At 46.6% G+C, this 20,610-nt stretch overlaps 1 protein-coding gene across 7 annotated transcripts in view; it reads left to right on the top strand.

Moving 5' to 3' along the window:
* The window catches only part of PBRM1 (polybromo 1), an 85,829-nt gene that overhangs the window by 42,185 nt on the left and 23,034 nt on the right, over positions 1 to 20,610 (top strand). For 4 of the 7 annotated variants that reach the window (XM_077278153.1, XM_077278151.1, XM_077278150.1 and 1 more), the window contains exons 14-23: positions 9,051 to 9,327; positions 10,483 to 10,588; positions 11,934 to 12,576; positions 14,151 to 14,362; positions 14,956 to 15,141; positions 16,308 to 16,465; positions 16,568 to 16,834; positions 17,265 to 17,410; positions 18,846 to 19,003; positions 19,751 to 19,934. In XM_077278153.1, coding sequence (XP_077134268.1) covers positions 9,051 to 9,327; positions 10,483 to 10,588; positions 11,934 to 12,576; positions 14,151 to 14,362; positions 14,956 to 15,141; positions 16,308 to 16,465; positions 16,568 to 16,834; positions 17,265 to 17,410; positions 18,846 to 19,003; positions 19,751 to 19,934 — 2,337 coding nt within the window. The remainder of the gene's footprint in view (positions 1 to 9,050; positions 9,328 to 10,482; positions 10,589 to 11,933; positions 12,577 to 14,150; positions 14,363 to 14,955; positions 15,142 to 16,307; positions 16,466 to 16,567; positions 16,835 to 17,264; positions 17,411 to 18,845; positions 19,004 to 19,750; positions 19,935 to 20,610) is intronic. The other 3 variants (XM_077278154.1, XM_077278152.1, XM_077278149.1) reach the window with 1 other exon arrangement.

Genomic DNA, 20,610 nt, shown 5'->3' with positions numbered 1-20,610 from the left:
CAATGAAATAAATAACCAGCAGGGGAACTAACTGACCCCTACCAAATACCCTACTCTTATCCACTACCTAATTGCGGGGGTAGGCACCCTAGATTTCTGCGGTTGGCGCCCCCGCTCCACGAAGACTGGCCCTGTTGGCCCTACAAATACCCTATAGTCCCTAAAAGGTCCCTACCTTTTAGGGACTATAGGGTATTTGTAGGGCCAACAGGGCCAGTCTTCGTGGAGCGGGGGCGCCAACCGCAGAAATCTAGGGTGCCTACCCCCGCAATTAGGTAGTGGATAAGAGTAGGGTATTTGGTAGGGGTCAGTTAGTTCCCCTGCTGGTTATTTATTTCATTGTGTTGTCCTCAATTATAGAACTTTGTCATTTTAACTTTATATATTAAAAGTTATATTTTAGGAATCCTTGTGTCTTGGTTTTGGTTTTGTCTCTAATCTTCCCTGTATCCCCTGGAACGCTTTGTGTAATCTGCCATCTCTCAGATCACTCTGTTCTTGACTCTCTACAATCTGGTTTCCGCTTCTTGCACTGTATTGCACTAAAGTCTCTAATAACCTACTTACAGCTAAATCTAATGGTAACTACTCCCTGCTGATCCTCCTGGATCTCTCTGCAGCATTGGACACTGTGGATCATCAGCTCCTCCTCACTATGCTCCACTCTTTCGGTCTCAAGGACACCATTCTCTCCTGGTTCTCCTCCTTTCTCTCTGACCGCGTCTTCATTGTGTCTTTTGCCGACTCTTACTCCTCTAATCTTCCCTTTACTGTTCGTGTTCCTCTGGGTTCAGTCCTAGGCCCTCTCCTCTTCTCTCTATATGCAGCCCCTATTGGACAGCAGATTTGGTTTCCAGTACCATCTCTATGTTGATGACACCCAATTATACACCTCTTCTCCTGACATCACCCCCATCGTAATACCAAATATGAAGGATTGTCCGTCTCTAACATCATGTCCTCCATCTATCTGAAACCAAATCTCTCCAAAACTACTTATCTTTCCTCCCTCTACTAACCTATATATATCCAATATTGCAATTGCTTTGGGTGGATCAACCATAACTCCCAAGTAGCACGCTTGCTGTTTTCGGGTCATATTTGACACAGAACTTTCCTTTACTCCCTATATCCAATTGCTCACTCACTCATGTTCCTAAAAGAATCCGACCTTTTTTTCTCCTGTAAAACTTCAAAATCTTAGTGTCGCTCTCATTCATTCTCATCTGGACTAACAGAACTCTCTACTGATCGGTTTCTCGATAAACTAACATTCTCCTCTCCAATCTATCCTGAATGCGGCAGCCAGGGATTTTCTGTCCAGCCGTTGCACCGATGCCTCCACCCTCTGCCAGTCCTTACACTGGTTACCCATTTGCTACAGAATACAATAAAAACTTATCTCTCTCACCCACAATGCCCTCCACTCTGTTCACCACCCTGTATCTCCTTGCTCATTTCTATCTATCACGCTACCTGTGCTCTCCACTCCACAACTGATCTAAAGGTACCGTCACACTAAGGGACGCTGCAGCGATAGCGACAGCAATGCCGATCGCTGCAGCGTCGCTGTGTGGTCGCTGGAGAGCTGTCACACAGACCGCTCTCCAGCGACCAGCGATGCCGAGGTCCCCGGGTAACCAGGGTAAACATCGGGTTGCTAAGCGCAGGGCCGCGCTTAGTAACCCGATGTTTACCCTGGTTACCAGCGTAAAAGTTAAAAAAACAAACAGTACATGCTCACCTGCGCGTCCCCCAGCCTCTGCATCCTGACGCTGACTGAGCTCCGGCCCTAACAGCAGAGCGGTGACGTCACCGCTGTTGCTTTCACTTTCAGTTTAGGGCCGGCGCTTTAGTGTCAGGAAGCAGAGGCTGGGGGACGCGCTGGTGAGTATGTACTGTTTGTTTTTTTAACTTTTACGCTGGTAACCAGGGTAAACATCGGGTTACTAAGCGCGGCCCTGCGCTTAGTAACCCGATGTTTACCCTGGTTACCAGTGTAAAATATCGCTGGTATCGTCGCTTTTGCTGTCAAACACGGCGATACACGGCGACCTAGCGACCAAATAATGTGCAGACCTTCTAGCAGCGACCAGCAATTTCACAGCGGGATCCAGATCGCTGCTGCGTGTCAAATACAGCGATCTCGCCATCCAGGTCGCTGCAACGTCACGGATTGCTGGCGATATCGCCTAGTGTGACGGTACCTTAAGACTAACATCCTCCATAATCTGAATCTTGCACCTCCATCTCCATGATTTCTTTTGTGCTGCACCAGTTTTCTAGTATGTACTATCAGACAGTCCAATTATTACCTAGCTCCCACGTTTTGAAGTGCACTATCATGCACCTAATAGCACTTGGTGACTGCACTTATACATATACCGGCTAATTATCGGATCATGCACCTTTATATCGTAACCCCTATTTATTATACTGATGATTGGACCTCACATGACGAGCACTTTCTACCTATTTTCTCCCCCCTATTTCCTTATAGATTGTTAGCTGCGAGCAGCAGGACCCTTCCATATTACAGACAGTCCAATGGTCTTGATGGACAGCGTTCCAAAATTGTTTCATGTGTCAGTGTGGGCGCCGCATAACATACCCTTGGTTGCATTCTGACGCCTGGTTCCTGCCCGTCTTTGAACGCTCCTCCAGCGGCTTCAGCGAGGATAAAGTGCAGTATGTAGACTGCAAGCTCATGGTACAACACCAATGCCTTGGTGCAGACGGGCAAGAACCAGGCATCAGAGCTTGCCCGCAGCCACATTGTGTGAGTGTCCACACTGACACTAGCAGCACTCCCGTGTCAGTGTGCAAGCACAGACTGATTTTCGACATTGCTTCCTCTTACCAACAGAGAGCTTGTCAATCAAGTTGAGGAACTGGCATTAATTTGCAAATAGGAGGTCAGGACGGTGCAACAAGGCATAGGTCATGTCTGCAAACATTACGCAAAGCTGTGTATGCCTGCTATGATTTTTATAGTGGCTACGTCCACTGTATAAATGTTTATGCAGTTTACTTGACATTTTGGGGGTGACAGGGTCACTTTAAGGCCTTACTTTGGTGGGGAACCCCAACTTATTATGTATCCACCTTGGAACCCTAAAATTAGTGTTTCTTTCTCTTCCAAAAAATGATTGCCAATGGGTGGATAAAGGTTTCAAGTCTAAGCTATTTAAAGCTTCCTCTCCCTTCATATTGAATGTCTCTGATGGTGCGGAGATAAGTGCACGATGTGGTGCGCGTAGATTACACAGCTATATAGGAGATTGAGGCGCTTCAGTAGCGGTGTTGGTTAGGAGCGCCTATTGCCAGGACACAGCGTTCAATACCTCAAATCATCAAAGTTCAGCAAATGCACTACATCCAATAGTAGAGCCAGCGCCCATCCAGGTTGTGAGAACATATGAGACATTTCATTCCTCTACAATATGTAGTTGATTTTTCACCCCCAAATGGTCTTTGTCAGATCACCGTCTAAGGCTTCTTTCACACTTCAGTTGTTTGGCGTCAGTCACTTCCGACATAGTGACGGATCGACGGATCCGTCACAATTGTTGAGAAAACAATTCCAACGGATCCGTTTTTTTGACGGATCTGTTACTTGGGGGTTGTCTGGGAAAAGTATCTACTTTTTGGAGCATGCGCAATTGAAAAAACGGATTGGGGCGACGGATCCACCGAAATGACGGTCGCGACGGATCCGTCGCCCATAGGCGGCCATTCTATGGAATGACGGATCCGCCGCGAACCGTCATTTCGGCGTTGACAAAAAACGTTTCAATGTCCGTCTATGTCTAGACAACGTCCGCCAAATTTCGACGGATCCGTCGCATGACGGATGGAACTGACGACCATCCGTCACAATCCGTCGCCAATGCAAGTCTATGGGGAAATAACGGATCCGCCCCCAAAAAATGACGGATCCGTTATTTGAGGAAACTGGCGGTTTTAGACTGACGCCAAAAAACTGAAGTGTGAAAGAGGCCTAAGGAACAAAGTTTATGCCAATTTGTAAAGTTCCCTGTAGATAACAAATAAGGCCCCTAGTACAACTCCTAAACAGGTTCTTGCTCTAAATAGACCCCAGAAGAGCATCCATGTGTAAATATGCAATAATAAGAGAGAAGGGCTTATGGCACTAACCGTGCTGCATAAAAAACGTCCTTTATTTCCAAAATAAATGCATACAATGGAAGATAGTTACATGGTGTGGAAATGGGTAACAGCCATTTTATGATTACTTACCACCCTCATCTGAGCTCTGACGTCCCCTCACTATCCTAAATCACCCTAAAATGGCTGCTGCATTCCATGCCTCGGCTTTTATACAGTCTTTGATTGTCCCTCTCTATTGGTAGCGCGATACCATGAGATGTGACGGCGGCAAGGCATTAAGGGTAGGCTCATACCTCCCCGTAATGAAATCACATCTGCCTTTTGTAGCTGTTGCAAGCTTCTGCAATGTGTAAGGGTATGTGTCCACGGGGGGTATTGGCAGCCCTTTGGATGCAGTGCATACCCCGCTCCGCCCAAAGCGGCGCCCCCTGTTGTACGTGCGGTGATTCCGCATGTGTTCATTGAAAAGACTGTGAAGAAACATAGTTGGACTACAAGAAGAGATTTCACATACTACTCTCCAAATGCAACAAATGTGAATATCTCTGCAATGAAGCAACACAGCTCAAAACGGAAAAGAGCGGCAGAATCATGGGAACTTCAGGACTTTTACAAGAATTTTAAATCTGTTGTCATTGAGCTAGTGACATTTTCTCTATAAGCCCCACAAATTAGCCTTGCTTGAATAATATGTTCGAGTCCCCGTGGCTGCATATCTTGCAGCTGTTTGACAGGTGAAACACATGCATGAATTGCCTGGAACAGCCGCAAGACATGCAGGTGCTTGAACATATTATTCGAGCACGCCGAAGATACTCGTTTAGCACCCGAGCATGCTCAGATAACACCTTATCCCAGCATGTTCGCTCATCACTGCTTCTGACAAAGTACAGATCTCCCTTGCAAAATATTAGCAAAAAATACAATAGTGCCAACACCACAGGACAAGCGTTAAAGGTGAAATAATGCAGACTATGTGTATATCAGCAGCTGAAATAAAACATGAAAGTAAAGGGTGTTGTAGTATCTTACCAGATCTGCAGCATCTCAAATAGCAAAAAAGAAAAAAAAGGGTCTGTATCAACAATCCATTCCAGATAAAATTATCTAAAAATACTGCCCCAGAGAATCATTGCTAGCTCTCCTCCAACAGTTTAATTGATTTCTTTATAGCTGCAGAGAACTAATGGAGGCTGATTCCCTCCTTCTGATTCCACTTTAGTTTCCTAATTTTTTTTTGCCTCCTTCCACCAACCTAAACTATCTAAAGCGAACACTTCACCTCTCTAAGGGTGCAATCAGATGGCCGTATTAATGAATGCAGTGCACGGACTGGCCGGCAGCGCTCTCGCTCCGAGCGTAAGGGCGCATTCACGTTGTGTTCTGTGTCCGAAATCTCCCGCAAAACGGGCCCGGATGCATGCGCCGATGGGGCCATAAATTGTAATGGTGACAGCAGAGCGAATGTGAGCTCAGCCGTGCTCTTTTTTTCTGGATTATATGCCTACAGGAGGTGGACACCCAGGCGCTGTCTGCTATCTCTAAGTATCTTCCTCCAGTAAGCGTATATTCCTGAAAATGATGTACGTCCACGCACACGGTCGCTCTGCCTTCACCATTACAGTCCATGGGCCTGTACCGTGTTTTGCGGGGGATTCCGGCCATACGGTTCTGACGGGGGCGCAGAGTACAATGTGAAAGCACCTTTTAAGCTTCAGATATTTCTGTGCTGCTGTCATGCTCGGGTCGGGAGAGCTGCCGGCCAGTCCGTGCACTGTGTTCCGATCTCGAAGGCATCGTTCTGACATCAGGGGTTTTTTTTGTTACTATTTATGTATTTTATGTTCTGGATCTGATTTTTATCCACTTTTTGGTCTAGGTGTCTATTTTCCTCCTTATACTTGTCATCAGTTTTTCTCGTATTATTATTATTATTATTATAGCGCCACTTATTCCATGGCGCTTTACATGTGAGGAGGGGTATACATAGTAAAAACAAGTACAATAATCTTAAGCGATACAAGTCACTACTGGTACAGGAGGAGAGAGGACCCTGCCTGCGAGGGCTCACAATCTACAAGGGGTGGGTGAGGATACAGTAGGTGAGGGTAGAGCTGGTCGTGCAGCGGTTTGGTCGATCAGTGGTTACTGCAGGTTGTAGACTTGTCGGAAGAGGTAGGTCTTCAGGTTCTTTTTGAAGGTTTCGATGGTTGGCGAGAGTTTGATATGTTGTGGTAGAGAGTTCCAGAGTAGCGGTGATGCGCAAGAGAAATCTTGGGTTTTGAAGTGGAGTCTTTGGGTAATGGGGAGCCATTGCAGGGATTGACAGAGGGGAGAGGCCGGGGAATAGCTGGGGGGACAGGTGGCTTAGTCGGGCAGCAGAGTTTAGAATAGATTGGAGGGGTGCAAGAGTGTTCGAGGGGAGGCAACAGAGCGGGAGGTTGCAGTAGTCAAGGCGGGAGATGATGAGGGCATGGACTAGGGTTTTTGCAGATTCTTGGTTGAGGAATGTACGGATCCGTGAAATATTTTTGAGTTGAAGGCGGCAGGAAGTGGAAAGGGCTTGAATATGTGGTTTGAAAGAGAGATCAGTGTCAAGGATTACCCCGAAGCAGTGAGCTTGTGGAACTGGGGAGAGTGGGCAGCCGTTTACTGTAATGGATAGGTCCGTTGGGAGGGTCGCATGAGATGGGGGAAAGATGATTAATTCTGTTTTGTCCATGTTAAGTTTTAGAAATCTAGCGGAGAAGAAGGATGAAATAGTGGACAGACATTGAGGGATTCTGGTTAGTAGGGTGGTGATATCTGGTCCAGAGACGTAGATCTGTGTGTTGTCGGCATAGAGGTGATACTGAAAGCAGTGAGATTCTATGAGCTGTCCCAGGCTGAAGGTGTAAATGGAGAATAGCAGGGGCCCTAGGACTGAACCTTGTGGGACTCCGATAGATAGGGGGCGAGGTGAGGAGGTGATGTGTGAGTGGGAGACACTGAATGTCCAGTCTGTTAGGTATGATGAGATCCAGGATAGGGCCAAGTCTGTGATGCCAAGGGATGAGAGGGTCTGTAGTGATAGGGAATGGTCCACTGTGTCAAAGGCAGAGGACAGGTCCAGGAGGAGGAGGACAGAGTAGTGTCGCTTGCGCTTGGCGGTTAATAGGTCATTGGTGACCTTAGTTAGGGCAGTTTCAGTTGAGTGGTGTGACTGGAAGCCAGATTGTAAGGGGTCGAAGAGGGAGCAGGAAGAGGGGTGGGAGGACAGATCAAGATGGACGTGTTGTTCCAGTAGTTTTGAGGCATAGGGGAGAAGTGATATTGGGCGATAGCTAGATACAGAGGATTGGTCAAGAGAGGGCTTTTTGAGGATAGGTGTGATTGAGGCATGTTTAAAGCTTGAGGGGAAAACACCAGTTGTTAGTGATAGGTTGAAGAAATGGGTTAGGGTTGGGATGAAGACTGTGGTGAGGTTTAGGATGAAGGGGGATGGGATCGGGTCAAGTGCACAGGTGGTGAGATGCGATCTTGAGAGTAGAGTGGAGAGTCGATCTTCTGTAATGGTGGAGAAGTTGGTTTTGGAGGAGGAGAGCTGGGCAGTTAGGAGGAAGGGCTCTGGGGGTTGTCAACCAAAACTGTCTCTGATGTTATCAATCTTCTGCTTGAAAAATGAGGCAAAGTCTTCAGCTGAGATGAGTGGAGAGGGAGGGGGTGCTGGGGGACGGAGGAGAGAGTTTAAGGTGTTGAATAACTTTAGGGTTGTGAGACAGGGAGGATATGAGAGATGAGAAGTAGGTTTGTTTAGCTGTGGCGAGTGTGGCCATGAAAGTAGTGAGGGACTGAATGCGATGAAGTGCTCGTTGGAGTGGGATCTTTTCCATCTCTGCTCAGCAGCCCAGGAAGCTCGCCTCAGTTCTTTGGTCAGGCTGGTGTGCCAGGGATGTTTGTTGATTTTGCGAGCTTTGGTATGTGTGAGAGGGGCAACCGAGAGTGAGTGTAGATCAAGGTGTGAAGCAGAGAGGAGTAGTCTGTGCGGTCTTGGTCAGAGAATTAAGAGTGGGCCAGATGCATATGATCAAGCCAAAGTAAACAAGGTCGTAAATAACACTGGGGTAAAGCTGGAGTTAGTTGATAGAAGTACCAAGTGAATACTAGGCGCATAGGTAAGACGTCTGTGTGGAAAGCTGAGTGACGTACCTGTAGGGAAAATAGACATACTGACTAGAGTGCGATGGTGGCAGATGGCAGGGCGCAGTCTGTATACATCATTCTGGAATTAATTCTGATCTTCACACTTGTATGATACGCACTTATAGGATACACGTATGCGAACAAAAAACTAAGAATTCCAAGTTTCTTCTACGTATTAAAAAGTAAAAAATGGGACAACACTCTGATGACAAACCGATGCCATTGAGTGCTTTATCTTTTTTCGCCGACCCATTGATTTGCATTGGCGAGCTTGTGCATTGCCGGCAAAGTATGAAGAATGCTAAAATCCACCTGGCATCACTTACTGATTGGCAGGGTTGGACTATTGGGTCCACAACCACTCCTGAGAATAAAAGATCCACAGTATTAGTTTGGCGTGTCATCCTGTACGTTTTCCTGCACGGAGACAATTGGGCAGTCGGCTTCGGACACAATAAGGGGCTGAGCACCACTGTGCCGAGCAAATGGTTAAAGGTTGTAGCCCTAGACTAGCTCTGCATCTCCGTCTTTCTCGGGGTTGGTAGGGATCACCACAGCTCAACAAGTTTTCACATAATCTTGCAGTATACCTTCTTAATAAGAAATGATTACCCTCTTAAAACTGCAAACTTGGCAAAACTGGGTCATCTAGCACCACTGACGCCGTGACTTTGCTTTTCCCCTTGAGCCGTTATTTGTAATGTCTTGTCCATAACCATCGTATTCGTTTTATTCAGCAAGAAAAATGTACGGAAACAACGGATGAAGATTTTGTTCAATGCCGTCCTGGAAGCCCGGGAGCCCATGAGCAATCGTCGCCTTTGTGAACTTTTTATGTTCAAGCCATCCAAAAAAGACTATCCGGATTATTATAAGATCATTCTGGAGCCCATGGACTTGAAAACAATTGAACACAATATTCGCAGCGACAAATACACCACCGAAGACGCCATGATGGACGACATGAAGCTGATGTTCCGCAACGCCTGGCACTATAACGAAGAAGGCTCACGGGTAAGATGGTGTCAGACCCAACGTGGTAGTGTGCGCGCCCAACACTTTCCAATGAGTGCCGACAGAGTAAAGGACAATACTGTTCATATTATTTCCAGGCAGAATAGCAGAGAAACGGCACAGCACACCGTAAATGCAGACATATCTGGAAAGTAAGAGCTAGCAGATCCATTGTCATGACCCATATTCCTTTTTTTTTTTTTTTTAAAAAAGAAGGCAATAACTGGTAAAGGAGCTCCAAAAGTAGATCCTAAAAAGTAAAGACCTTCCTCTAAAATCATCCATACATGTATCTGGAGCATTTCCTAATTGGAATTATGTGATATAAAATAGGATGTGAGGACTGATTCTTACACTAGCTAGGGACTGCAGTCAGTTGTCTCACAGCCAGACATAGAATTGAGAGGAGGAGGAGAACAAGGACTTGGCTTTGCAAGGACATCAGCCAAGAAATCCTGTATATAAAACTTTGTTTGACAGAGAATCTGACAACAGCACCATTATGTAGGTACAGAGACCCTGATTTCAGTCATGTCACTTAGTTTACTGAGGCGCAGCAGCTGTGATACAATCCCCATTTTCTCTGCTGCAGATCTAGCAGAGCTCTAATGCTGAGCTGTGTATAACCCCGCCCACGCCACTGATTGGCAGCTTTCTGTGGTTTAGTCTTTGTTGGGGGCGTGGTTAAACTTACCGCAGTTGACTAAAAGCCACGAGACACCTAGTCCTGAAATGATAATCTCCTGCTGATAAAACATTCATACAAATCAATCGGCAAAACACAGCCCAGTAAGTGATATATCGCTGGAATCAGGGTCTCTGCCTCTTCGAAATGCTGCTGTCAGATTACAGAGCAAAAACTTGCTGACATTATTTCCTTTTTTTTGGAAAAGGGGTGAAAAGACGTTTCAATTAAGGTAATAGAGACTGACTTTGCTAATGATGTGTGATTGCATCGTTATGGGGGCATCACATATATCATTGAGCGCAGCGTGACGTCATAGATAAGTTAGTGAACTGTGTGCAGATGTGTAATGTAAATTCATCTGCCTCGCAAAGAACACACTTCTGTACCGCGCTCCAGTAGTTTCCCATTTCTGTGGTGTTTATTAGAGTTTCGCTCTGAAGCACTAAATGCTGTCACTGCAACGTTAGGTCTACAATGATGCACACCTCTTGGAGAAGATCCTCAAGGAGAAAAGGAAGGAACTTGGTAACTTACCAGATGACGAAGATATGGCATCTCCAAAACTCAAGCTAAGTGAGTGATTTGTGCTTGCTTTGTAGTAAAGTGTCTACAGCCTGCATGTCGTCAGACAGATTGTGTGACCCCTTATTGGGAAGAGACGGCGCTGTCAAGGTAAAAATGAAACGCACTTAAAGGGAACCTGTCACTGCGGAAAAATGCTATTTACCTGCACATATGGGGTTAATCTACAGGTAAATAGCATTACTGGCCAACATACTGGAGAGCGGCTACTGGAAGAAAATGAAATTATTTCCTCCTGGAACCTGCCGGCTTTCAGTCACGCGGGCGTGAGTCGGGGCTGTAAGCACGCCCCTGCACTTTGACAAGCCAGCTCGGTAGCACATCCATGTAAAGTAAGCTGTCGATCAGTGTGCTAGGTGTTATTATAGCCGCCACCCACAGTATAGAGGTGCTGTGATCGGTGATTAAGCCGCTCCATGCACGACTGAAAGCCGGCGCTCCTGGGAGGAAATAACTTTGTTTTTTTTCCCAGTAACCACTGTTTTAGTAAGGCGGCCAGACAGCATTATAACGCTATTTACCTCCATATTAACCCCATATCTGGAGGTAAATTTAGTTTCTAAGACAAGTTCTCTTTAAGTTTTGGGGTTTTTTTTTCTGGCAGATTGCATCATGATTCAGTAGATCTGTGCGGGGGGCTTCAGGTTTAACATCTGGAATACAACCTGTTAAACATGAGTACAATATGCCTGTATGAAGGCTATGTTACTAGGCGGGTACGGTTCGCTGCATTATTACAGCTAGAACTATATGAACTCTTTTCATCTGCCACTTGCCAAAATACCAAATTGCTATATGATTGCTAAACTAAAAACCCACAGATTGTAGAATATGCCTGATGTGATCACTATAGCTTTGTGGCCTTTTATTCATAAACCTGCAAAAATAACGCCGCATCATCCTTAAAGGGGTTTTCTCATAATGTATCGTCACAATCTCACAGCACCCCAGTGCTTCCAGCTTCCCGCAATGTGCTTCTGATTGACAGTTCGAGCCAACGGCATGGCGGCACCGCTGGGCTCAACTTTGCACCCTTCTATGCTGCACTATAAGGTCCGCCCTAGAGCAACGCTTACAAACTCTATAGCAAAGAGCTTATAAGTACTGCTCTCCTTCCATGATTCTTGTGACCGCTGCAGGCAGTCATGGGTGTTAGATGAGGGAGGGATGTCTGAGGCCAGTGATTGGCGGTAGAAATTACTTTACAGATGTGATGTTATTGCTGCAGGACTGGTGAGGATGCGTTGGCCGACCGCTTTCTCGCCTAACTTCTACACAGGAACACTATTTTTATGCTTACTATTATCCGAAATGTAAATATGTCTCTTTTATTTAGGTAGAAAAAGTGGCATATCTCCAAAGAAAACCAAATATCTGAGCCCCATGCAGCAGAAACTGAACGAAGTCTGTGAAGCCGTGAAGAATTACACAGACAAGCGTGGCCGGCGTCTCAGCGCCATCTTTCTGCGTCTTCCTTCCCGCTCCGAGCTCCCGGACTACTATGTGACAATCAAAAGGCCCATCGACATGGAAAAGATCCGGAGTCACATAATGGCCAACAAGTACCAGGATATTGATGCCATGTGCGAGGACTTTGTCACCATGTTTAATAACGCCTGCACCTACAATGAGCCCGAGTCCCTGATTTACAAGGACGCCTTAGTCCTCCATAAGGTCCTACTGGAGACCCGCAGGGACATCGAAGGAGACGAGGACTCCCATGTCCCTAATGTAACGTTGCTCATCCAGGAGCTGATCCACAACCTGTTTGTGTCCATGATGAGCCATCAAGACGATGAAGGACGATGTTACAGCGATTCTCTGGCTGAAATTCCTGCGGTCGATGCGAAATTTCCGAAGAGGCCTCCTCTAACTTTTGAGATTATCCGAAAAAATGTTGAAAACAATCGATACCGAAGGCTCGATCTCTTCCAGGAGCACATGTTTGAGGTTCTGGAAAGGGCTCGGCGAATGAATCGGTAAATGTGTCGTCGTTTTTACATATAAGCACATCTTTTCATCTCGGTTCGCAAAGATGTTCTGCAGCAGAGAAGGCATTATGCTGTATCTAATAGTACACCGTGAAGAACATGAAACTCCCCCTTCATCTTCTCAAAGACCCTGCAACAGCTGGGGCCAAATACCATGCTTTATAAAAGACACTGCAGCTGATGCAGAACCCCTTTCTGAAGTGAAGGGGGTGATTCATGACAAAGAGATTCTGCAGCAGCAGTGAGGGAGAGATGCCTCGTATATTATAAGGCGTAGTGAACGGAAAGGAGATTTGTCAGTCGCTTCAAACATCTGATGGTTGAGATGAGCGAATTGATTCTCAGGCTCCTGATGAAGGGACCAGGTCTGCGGCTGCTGTACAGGACCCGTACCAACCACCTCCTACTTACCGACATGCCCGTTGATTAGCCGGCCTGGCGCAATGGCGAGTGTGCGTGGCGCCGCAGCAATGGAATCACACCAGCCAGTTAATCGTGGATGCCTGCAGGTAGGAGGCAGATCGCAAGGCTCCTGTATAGCGGCCGCTGAATATTGATATGGCCCCTTCAGGGTCTCGCCAGTAGAAGCAACCATCTCTAGTTGCTTGATATGATTAAAGCAAAGACTTGATGGGTGGGATATGTGGAGGGTGGGCATGCGGCTATAGTCAACACTGTACAGTCAGTGGAACAGAAATTAAAGGAGAATTCACATTGGAAACATTTATGGCAAATGTCTGTTAAAGGCAGGTCCCACCACTAGGACTCGGTCCGATCTCAAGATCGAGGGTCTTTGTGTGCGACCACCTCTCTGCCTGCGCCACCACCTGTCTGCCTGCGCCACCACCTGTCTGCCTGCGCCACCACCTGTCTGCCTGCGCCACCACCTGTCTGCCTGCGCCACCACCTGTCTGCCTGCGCCACCACCTGTCTGCCTGCGCCACCACCTGTCTGCCTGCGCCACCACCTGTCTGCCTGCGCCACCACCTGTCTGCCTGCGCCACCACCTGTCTGCCTGCGCCACCACCTGTCTGCCTGCGCCACCACCTGTCTGCCTGCGCCACCACCTGTCTGCCTGCGCCACCACCTGTCTGCCTGCGCGACCACCTGTCTGCCTGCGCGACCACCTGTCTGCCTGCGCGACCACCTGTCTGCCTGCGCGACCACCTGTCTGCCTGCGCGACCACCTGTCTGCCTGCGCGACCACCTGTCTGCCTGCGCGACCACCTGTCTGCCTGCGCGACCACCTGTCTGCCTGCGCCGCCACCTCGCTGCCTGTTGTTTGCGCCGCCACCTCTCCGTCTGCATGTGTGCGCGGCCACCTCTCCGTCTGCATGTGTGCGCGGCCACCTCTCCGTCTGCATGTGTATGCGGCCGCCTCTCCACCTGCACACCCTGGTATCTTAAGCTTACCCTAGTAATTCGGATGAGATGTGGCCATAGAAGCCATGTCGCCTCCCTATGTGACAGTGAGAGGTGCTGGATTCCCCCCTCTCCTGCGCTGACCGGTGTAATCATAGCGCGGCCTCAATGTGCTTATTACCTTCCTGTTTTCTACAAAGGACGGACTCTGAGATCTACGAGGACTCTGTGGAGCTTCAGCAGTTCTTTATTAAAATAAGAGACGAGCTTTGCAAAAATGGCGAGATCCTCCTTTCTCCAGCCTTGAGCTACACAACCAAGCACCTCCACAATGACGTAGAAAAGGAGAAGAAAGAAAAGCTGCCGAGAGAATTAGAAGAAGACAAGGTCAAGAGAGAGGAGGAGAAGAAAGGTACAGTCATCCGTGTATTGCCCATCTTTTGCACCATGGTCATTGCTAGGTCTGTGTCTGTTCCATGGCTGCAAACCCCCTCAATTGACGCTCAGAGACCATGAACCAAACCATTAACCAAATTGTGCTTTACTCACCCTCCCTGGGTCCGCTGCTGCTCCCAGTATAAAAGGTGTGTCATGACTGCAGGCAATCAGTGAGCTCAGTAATGTCTACTGAGACAAAGCCGCTAAGCTCACTGATTGGCTGCAGTGTGGTCGACGTGTCAGCAGTGCAGAAAGTAGCCACTAGGAGCGGCGGCGGCAACTTATCACTGGGCCTGGGGAGAGTGAGTAAAGCACAGTGTTTTTATTTTTTTTAGCAAACTGCAGCCAGGAGACTGGGTTTTCTGGAAAATGAAAAGCCCTTTAATCCAATGTATAATCACTATATGTAGTGGGGTCCCGAAATCTAAGATAAAAGATATATTTGGCTCTGGATTGATTCAGCATTTACATGTACACAACAGTTAAAGGCTTTCCGCATATTCATGACATGACCCATAATGGCGATTCCGAATTTCTTTTTTTTTTTTTTATCCTCCTTTTGTTAAGAAGCTGAAAAAAGTGAAGATCCCGGAGGGGTTTCTGGCCAGTCTGGACAATACCGAACCTATAGCCAAGACTGTAGCTTTAAGAACAGCATGTACCACGTGGGCGACTATGTGTATGTGGAGCCCGCGGAGGCCAATCTCCAGCCGCACATTGTCTGCATCGAGCGCCTCTGGGAGGACAACGCAGGTACGGACGTCGGTCATGGACGTTCCCAGACAGGAGGACGGCCATACTGAGATACATATCTCTTTTACAGAAAATTCAAGGGCTGTTTGGTCGGATTGCATGATTATTTTAGATGTTTGGCAGCACAACAATTTTTTTTTTATCTCTAGCGGTCATTAAACTGGGACCCCTTCTGAACAGGGACCCCACTTTAATGGAGTGGTTGCTGCGCATGCACTGAACCAGTTCTGTACTGAGTCCATGGCACTGGAATAGTGGAGGTCCCAGTGGTCAGATCCCAGTGATCAGCAATATATCCATTTTCTATTAATATAAATGAAAATAACCCTTTAGAGGCATTGTCCAGAACTTTGATTTCGATGTCCCCTGGATCTCTTACTGATCACCTGTTACAAGGTCCAGTGACGGTCAGAAGTGCACAGTACACAGAGCCGGATCACCACAGCTCCTTACTGTGTAGTTTCCACTCTCTGGTACTGCAGATCATCACTGCTTACATCTGGCCACCGCTGGGGGCTGCCTGGTGTCGGGCCCCCACTGATCTGATATTGCTGACATTAAGGGACTCTATCAGCCGGATTTTGCCAAGTAATCTGAGAGCAGCATAATGCAGTGGCAGAGACCCTGATTCCAGTGATGTGTCACTTACTAGGCTATGTGTTGTTTCAATAAAATCAGTACTTTATCAGGAGGAGATTGTAGGAAAGTCTGAGAAGATACTGTAGATAGTTCTTGAAGCAGGGACTGAGGTTTATTAGGGAGACACAAGAGAGCAGATACAGACGGCAGTGAGGTGTCCAGACAAGAAAGCGGCGGCCCCGGAATAGGGTGTAGGGGCTTTTATACATGGTTAGACAAAGGACCCGACACACTGCAGAAGAGATGTATACATTCTAGAACAAAGCATGCAATGATACAACATAATATTTACGAGACGAGCATTGCAACAAAACTCACTTTATAGTCTATCGGCCTCCATGTTTCTTGTCATTACTGACTTCTCAGATGCTTGTACTGATTAGCAGCTTTATGCCTATGCACAGTGTAAACAGAAAGCGGCCAATCGGGTGTGGGCGGGGTTATACAGGGCTCAGCATTCAGAGAACTGCAGCATGAAAAACTGTGATAGTGTAAAAAATAAATAAATGCTGACCTCTTTTTGGCAGGTGAGAAGTGGTTGTACGGCTGTTGGTTCTACCGTCCTAAAGAAACCTTTCATCTGGCCACTCGTAAGTTCTTACAGAAGGAAGTGTTTAAGAGCGATTATTACAGCAAGGTGCCTGTAAATAAGATCCTCGGCAAATGCGTGGTGATGTTTGTGAAGGTGAGGATTTCTTCTCGTTCCTCTGGCGTCTGCTCCTGCTTGTGGAAAGTTACAAGGGGCTGTTGTCTTTGGTTTTCTAGTAATCCCTTTCTATCCGCACAGGAATACTTTAAAATCTGCCCCGACAGCTTCAGAGACGAGGACGTGTATGTTTGTGAATCCCGGTATTCTGCCAAAACCAAATCCTTCAAGAAGATAAAGTTGTGGACCATGCCCGTCAGTTCTGTGCGGTTCAGGCCCAGAGACATCCCTCTGCCGGTGGTGAGGGTGGCCTCGGTGTTTGCACATAGAGATAAGGTGGATGAAGATGCCGCCTCTGAAAACATGGAGGACACTAAGGATGAGGATATCACAATCTGCCTGGAAAAGGTTTGTGTCCTCTTCCTGTAGATTGGAGGAACCTTTTGTATATTTGTGTAAACAGGTTTCCTAGCTTCGAGAAATCCTTAGTCCCCTGGCCTCACCCGAGTCCAGTGCTGAGTCTCTTCTACTGCTCCCAGTGTCTGTTATAGGCTGCATCGCCGACGTTACATCGACGACACTGCAGTCAATAACTGAGCTGCTCTTCACTCCAACTCATGTGTTGGCTGCAGCTCTGTCGATGTGACTTCAGCGCTGCAGCCAATAACTGAAACTGGGAGGAGGAATGGAGACTCCGCAACGGACCTGGGGAGGGTGAGTAAAGCACAGTTTAATCAAATTGCAGGCCGACGGACAGGTTTTCTGAAAACTCTCTATATTAATCAATCTCATCTATAGAAGTATTTACAATAGTCAATCTATTTTTTTTTCTTTCCAGGAGAAAGAAGATGTGCCTGTTGATATGCCCAATGGGGAACCTGGTTGCTACTATTACGAGCAGCTCCGGTACAATGACATGTGGCTGAAGGTTGGGGATTGTGTGTTTATCAAGTCTCACGGATTAGTAAGGCCAAGAGTGGGCAGGTAAAGAAATCTTTGCGTTACCTGTAGTGTCTGAAATGGATGAAATGCCAGTTACATATGTATATGGGAATATGGGGTTTATATTCAAGGGGGGATATGTTATATTTGCCAGTGTTTGTTTTGTTTGAAAACTTTAATAAAAAATTAGTTGATAAAAAAAAAGTTATAAAATGCCGAAAATATACGTGCAGAACGTTCCATAGGGTTCCATCACCAGGAATTGCATAAAATTCAGACCTTGTGAAGACCTGCATCAAAATGTTGTTACATCTGGCAACATAAAAGGCTCAAAGTGACAGAGAAAACTGTTGCATCAATCTAGGTTGGCGGCTCTGATACTAGCAGGCTGCCAGCTTATACGTGATAGGTGACTGCCCTCTATTCTCAATGAATACAACAACCTACCTTAAAAAGACCTTTGAGAAAGTCCATGACGTAAAAGGAAACTAAATTATAAAACATTTTTTAAAATATATATTTTTTGTAAAAAAAAAAAAAAAAGTATCTCGTTTGATTTTGAAAACTGTGGCCCTTTAAGAGAAGGGGGACTGAAGTCAGGCTCTCCACTGTTTCACTGTTTTGACAGCTCTGAGACTTCCTGCTTTAGAGAGATATCATTGTGTGTGAGAAACTGAGTGTGCAGCATGTAAGGCTGGGTTCACACTGCGTTCAGTGTCTCCGTTAAACGGACTACGTTACGCCGCGGCATAACGCGGTGTAACGTAGTCCGTTAACACCGCCATTGAATGCAATGTCTTGACGCATCGCTAGCGCACGCCCACAATGGGCGTGCGCTAGCGATGTGTCGTCATTGAGTGATGGACCCGAGACGCGGGCTGCAGCGTTTCCGGGTCCGTCACTGCTAGCGCAGATGGAGCTAGCAGATGCTCCATCTGCGCTAGCGCTGTGCCAAAGTCGGCACTTGCATTAGCGCAGTCCTTTTAATATATGCGTTGAATGGACTGCACTAACGCAATGTGAACCTAGCCTAACACAGGAGATTTGTGCTGCAGTGTTATTTGATAGTGAATGTAGTTATGTAAGATGGATTGCTGTGTGTTATGGAGCAGCGGGAAGTGTCTAAAAGCTTCAGAAAAAATCCTGCCAGCCATCTTAATTGTCGTAGTTGCTGGCTGCGTATATATATATTGAGAGGCTCAGATTAGCCGTTTTGATGCAGTTATGTCCTCCTCTTGCAGATCAACTTAGAAGCAGCTGTATCCTCTTTTATCTGTGCTGCATAATACACTGGGATGTGTTGTTACATGTGTGATAAAAACATTCTGTATTAAATAAATATTTCCTCATTTAGGGGGTATACAAATCTCGTAAAGAACCCGATTTACGGTACCCTTTTGTCATTTCAACACCACTAATTCTGAATCTTGACCAAAAAGATTTAATCAGTCAAACTTTGTTGTTTTTCTTCTTTTAGGATCGAAAAAATGTGGCTTCGAGACGGAGCAGCGTATTTCTTTGGACCAATATTTATTCACCCCGAGGAGACCATTCATGAACCAACCAAAATGTTTTACAAGAAAGAAGTGTTCCTGAGTAACCTAGAAGAGGCCTGCCCCATGACCTGCATTTTAGGTGAGTATGCCTTGTACCTCTGCTTAAAGGGGATGTGCATCAGGCCAGGTGGGTCTGTGACCAAGACCACATCAGTTGCCTTGCAGCTATCTTGCTTGTGTTCTGGCTATTAGAATAGGACGCTTAAGTGATACGTGCCGGCTGTCTGGCTGACTTCACTTCCCCGATTTGCAGCTTCTTCTTATAACATCTGATGGGGAAAGGGAGGTTCTGGAATAATATCTGTCATATTGATGGAGGATCAATGTGTTTCCCCCCAAAACTCGATTTAAACTTCTTTAAGGGACATAGCTCCCACAAAACTCATACCTGCAATACAAATTAAATTTCACTTTTTTTTCTGGAAGAAAAAAAACTAAACTTTTTATTTCTTATATAAATGAGGTCTTGTTGGTGTACTGTCGGTGTGACCACTATCGTGCCCCCTCAATCAGCATGCAGCGCGCCTTTTCTTAGCTTGATTGACAGCGCTCACTTACCAATAGCAAGCCGTTACAGGGCCAGAAATTCAGTTCATACAGCGCTCGGTCACGGCATGCAAGTGCGCTGTCAATCAAGCCAAGGTGCGGCGCACGCTGATAGACAGGTGGAGCGGTGCAATGAGCTCTCGGCCACTCCAAGAGTGCACCAAGGAGCTGAAGCGGGGGTGACTTGTATAGGGCCGAATTCCCCTATACTGATGTGCGTTGGATTGGGGGGATGATACTCCCTTTGTCAGAGCTTCTACTATTTTCTTGTCTTTTCCAGGAAAGTGTGGCGTTTTATCCTTCAAGGACTTCCTGTCTTGTCGTCCGACGGAAATCCCCGAGAACGACGTGCTCCTGTGCGAAAGTCGCTACAACGAGAGCGACAAGCAGATGAAGAGGTTTAAAGGGCTGAAAAGGTTCTCTCTGTCGGCCAAAGTGGTGGATGACGAAATTTATTATTTCAGGTAAAATACACCCGCTGCGTTCCCTCCTCCCTGCAGCCCTTATGTAAGTAAGTGTCCCAGATGTCACACAACTTTCCAGAATTTCTCTGAAACTTTTCAGGATGCAAAGGACGAAGGATCCGACATCAAAACATCGGTCTTAAGTAATTACACACAGGCTCAGTTTATGTATCCATGATCGGGAGATATGAAAGCCCTTTTCTTGTATTAGGAGAGGGTTTATATTTTGAGTTTATGCTAATTACCCAGCAGATTTGTAATTCTGTCCATGAATGTGAATGTAGACATAATTGCTGATCTGATGCCGCACAACGTTCAGTGTTTGTAAAGCTACAATCACTGGAATTTTGGCTCGATTTGCACCAACATGCACCCGATGTACATGCCCGGCTCACCATTTCACATGCAATACAGAAACTTTTTCCTTATGACTCAACAAGGTGCCTCAGGTCCTATACCCTTCAATGGGAGCTGAGCTGCAGCACCTTAGAACGACTGCTACGCAGTTCACTGGGCTGTGTTCACTCATTACATCCGCTGTTAATAGCTGATCGGTTGGACCCCCATCAATCTGATATTGATGATCTGCCCTATGAAGAGGTCATTCATATCGCCCGCATGGAAACCCCCTTTAAAATGAATAGGTCATCCATATCTGCTGCATGGATACCCCCTT

The sequence above is a fragment of the Ranitomeya variabilis genome, chromosome 8, assembly GCF_051348905.1.
Source record: "Ranitomeya variabilis isolate aRanVar5 chromosome 8, aRanVar5.hap1, whole genome shotgun sequence".
NCBI lineage: Eukaryota > Metazoa > Chordata > Amphibia > Anura > Dendrobatidae > Ranitomeya > Ranitomeya variabilis.
Note: the sequence above shows the minus strand (reverse complement) of the source record. Positions and strands in the feature narration are given on the sequence as shown.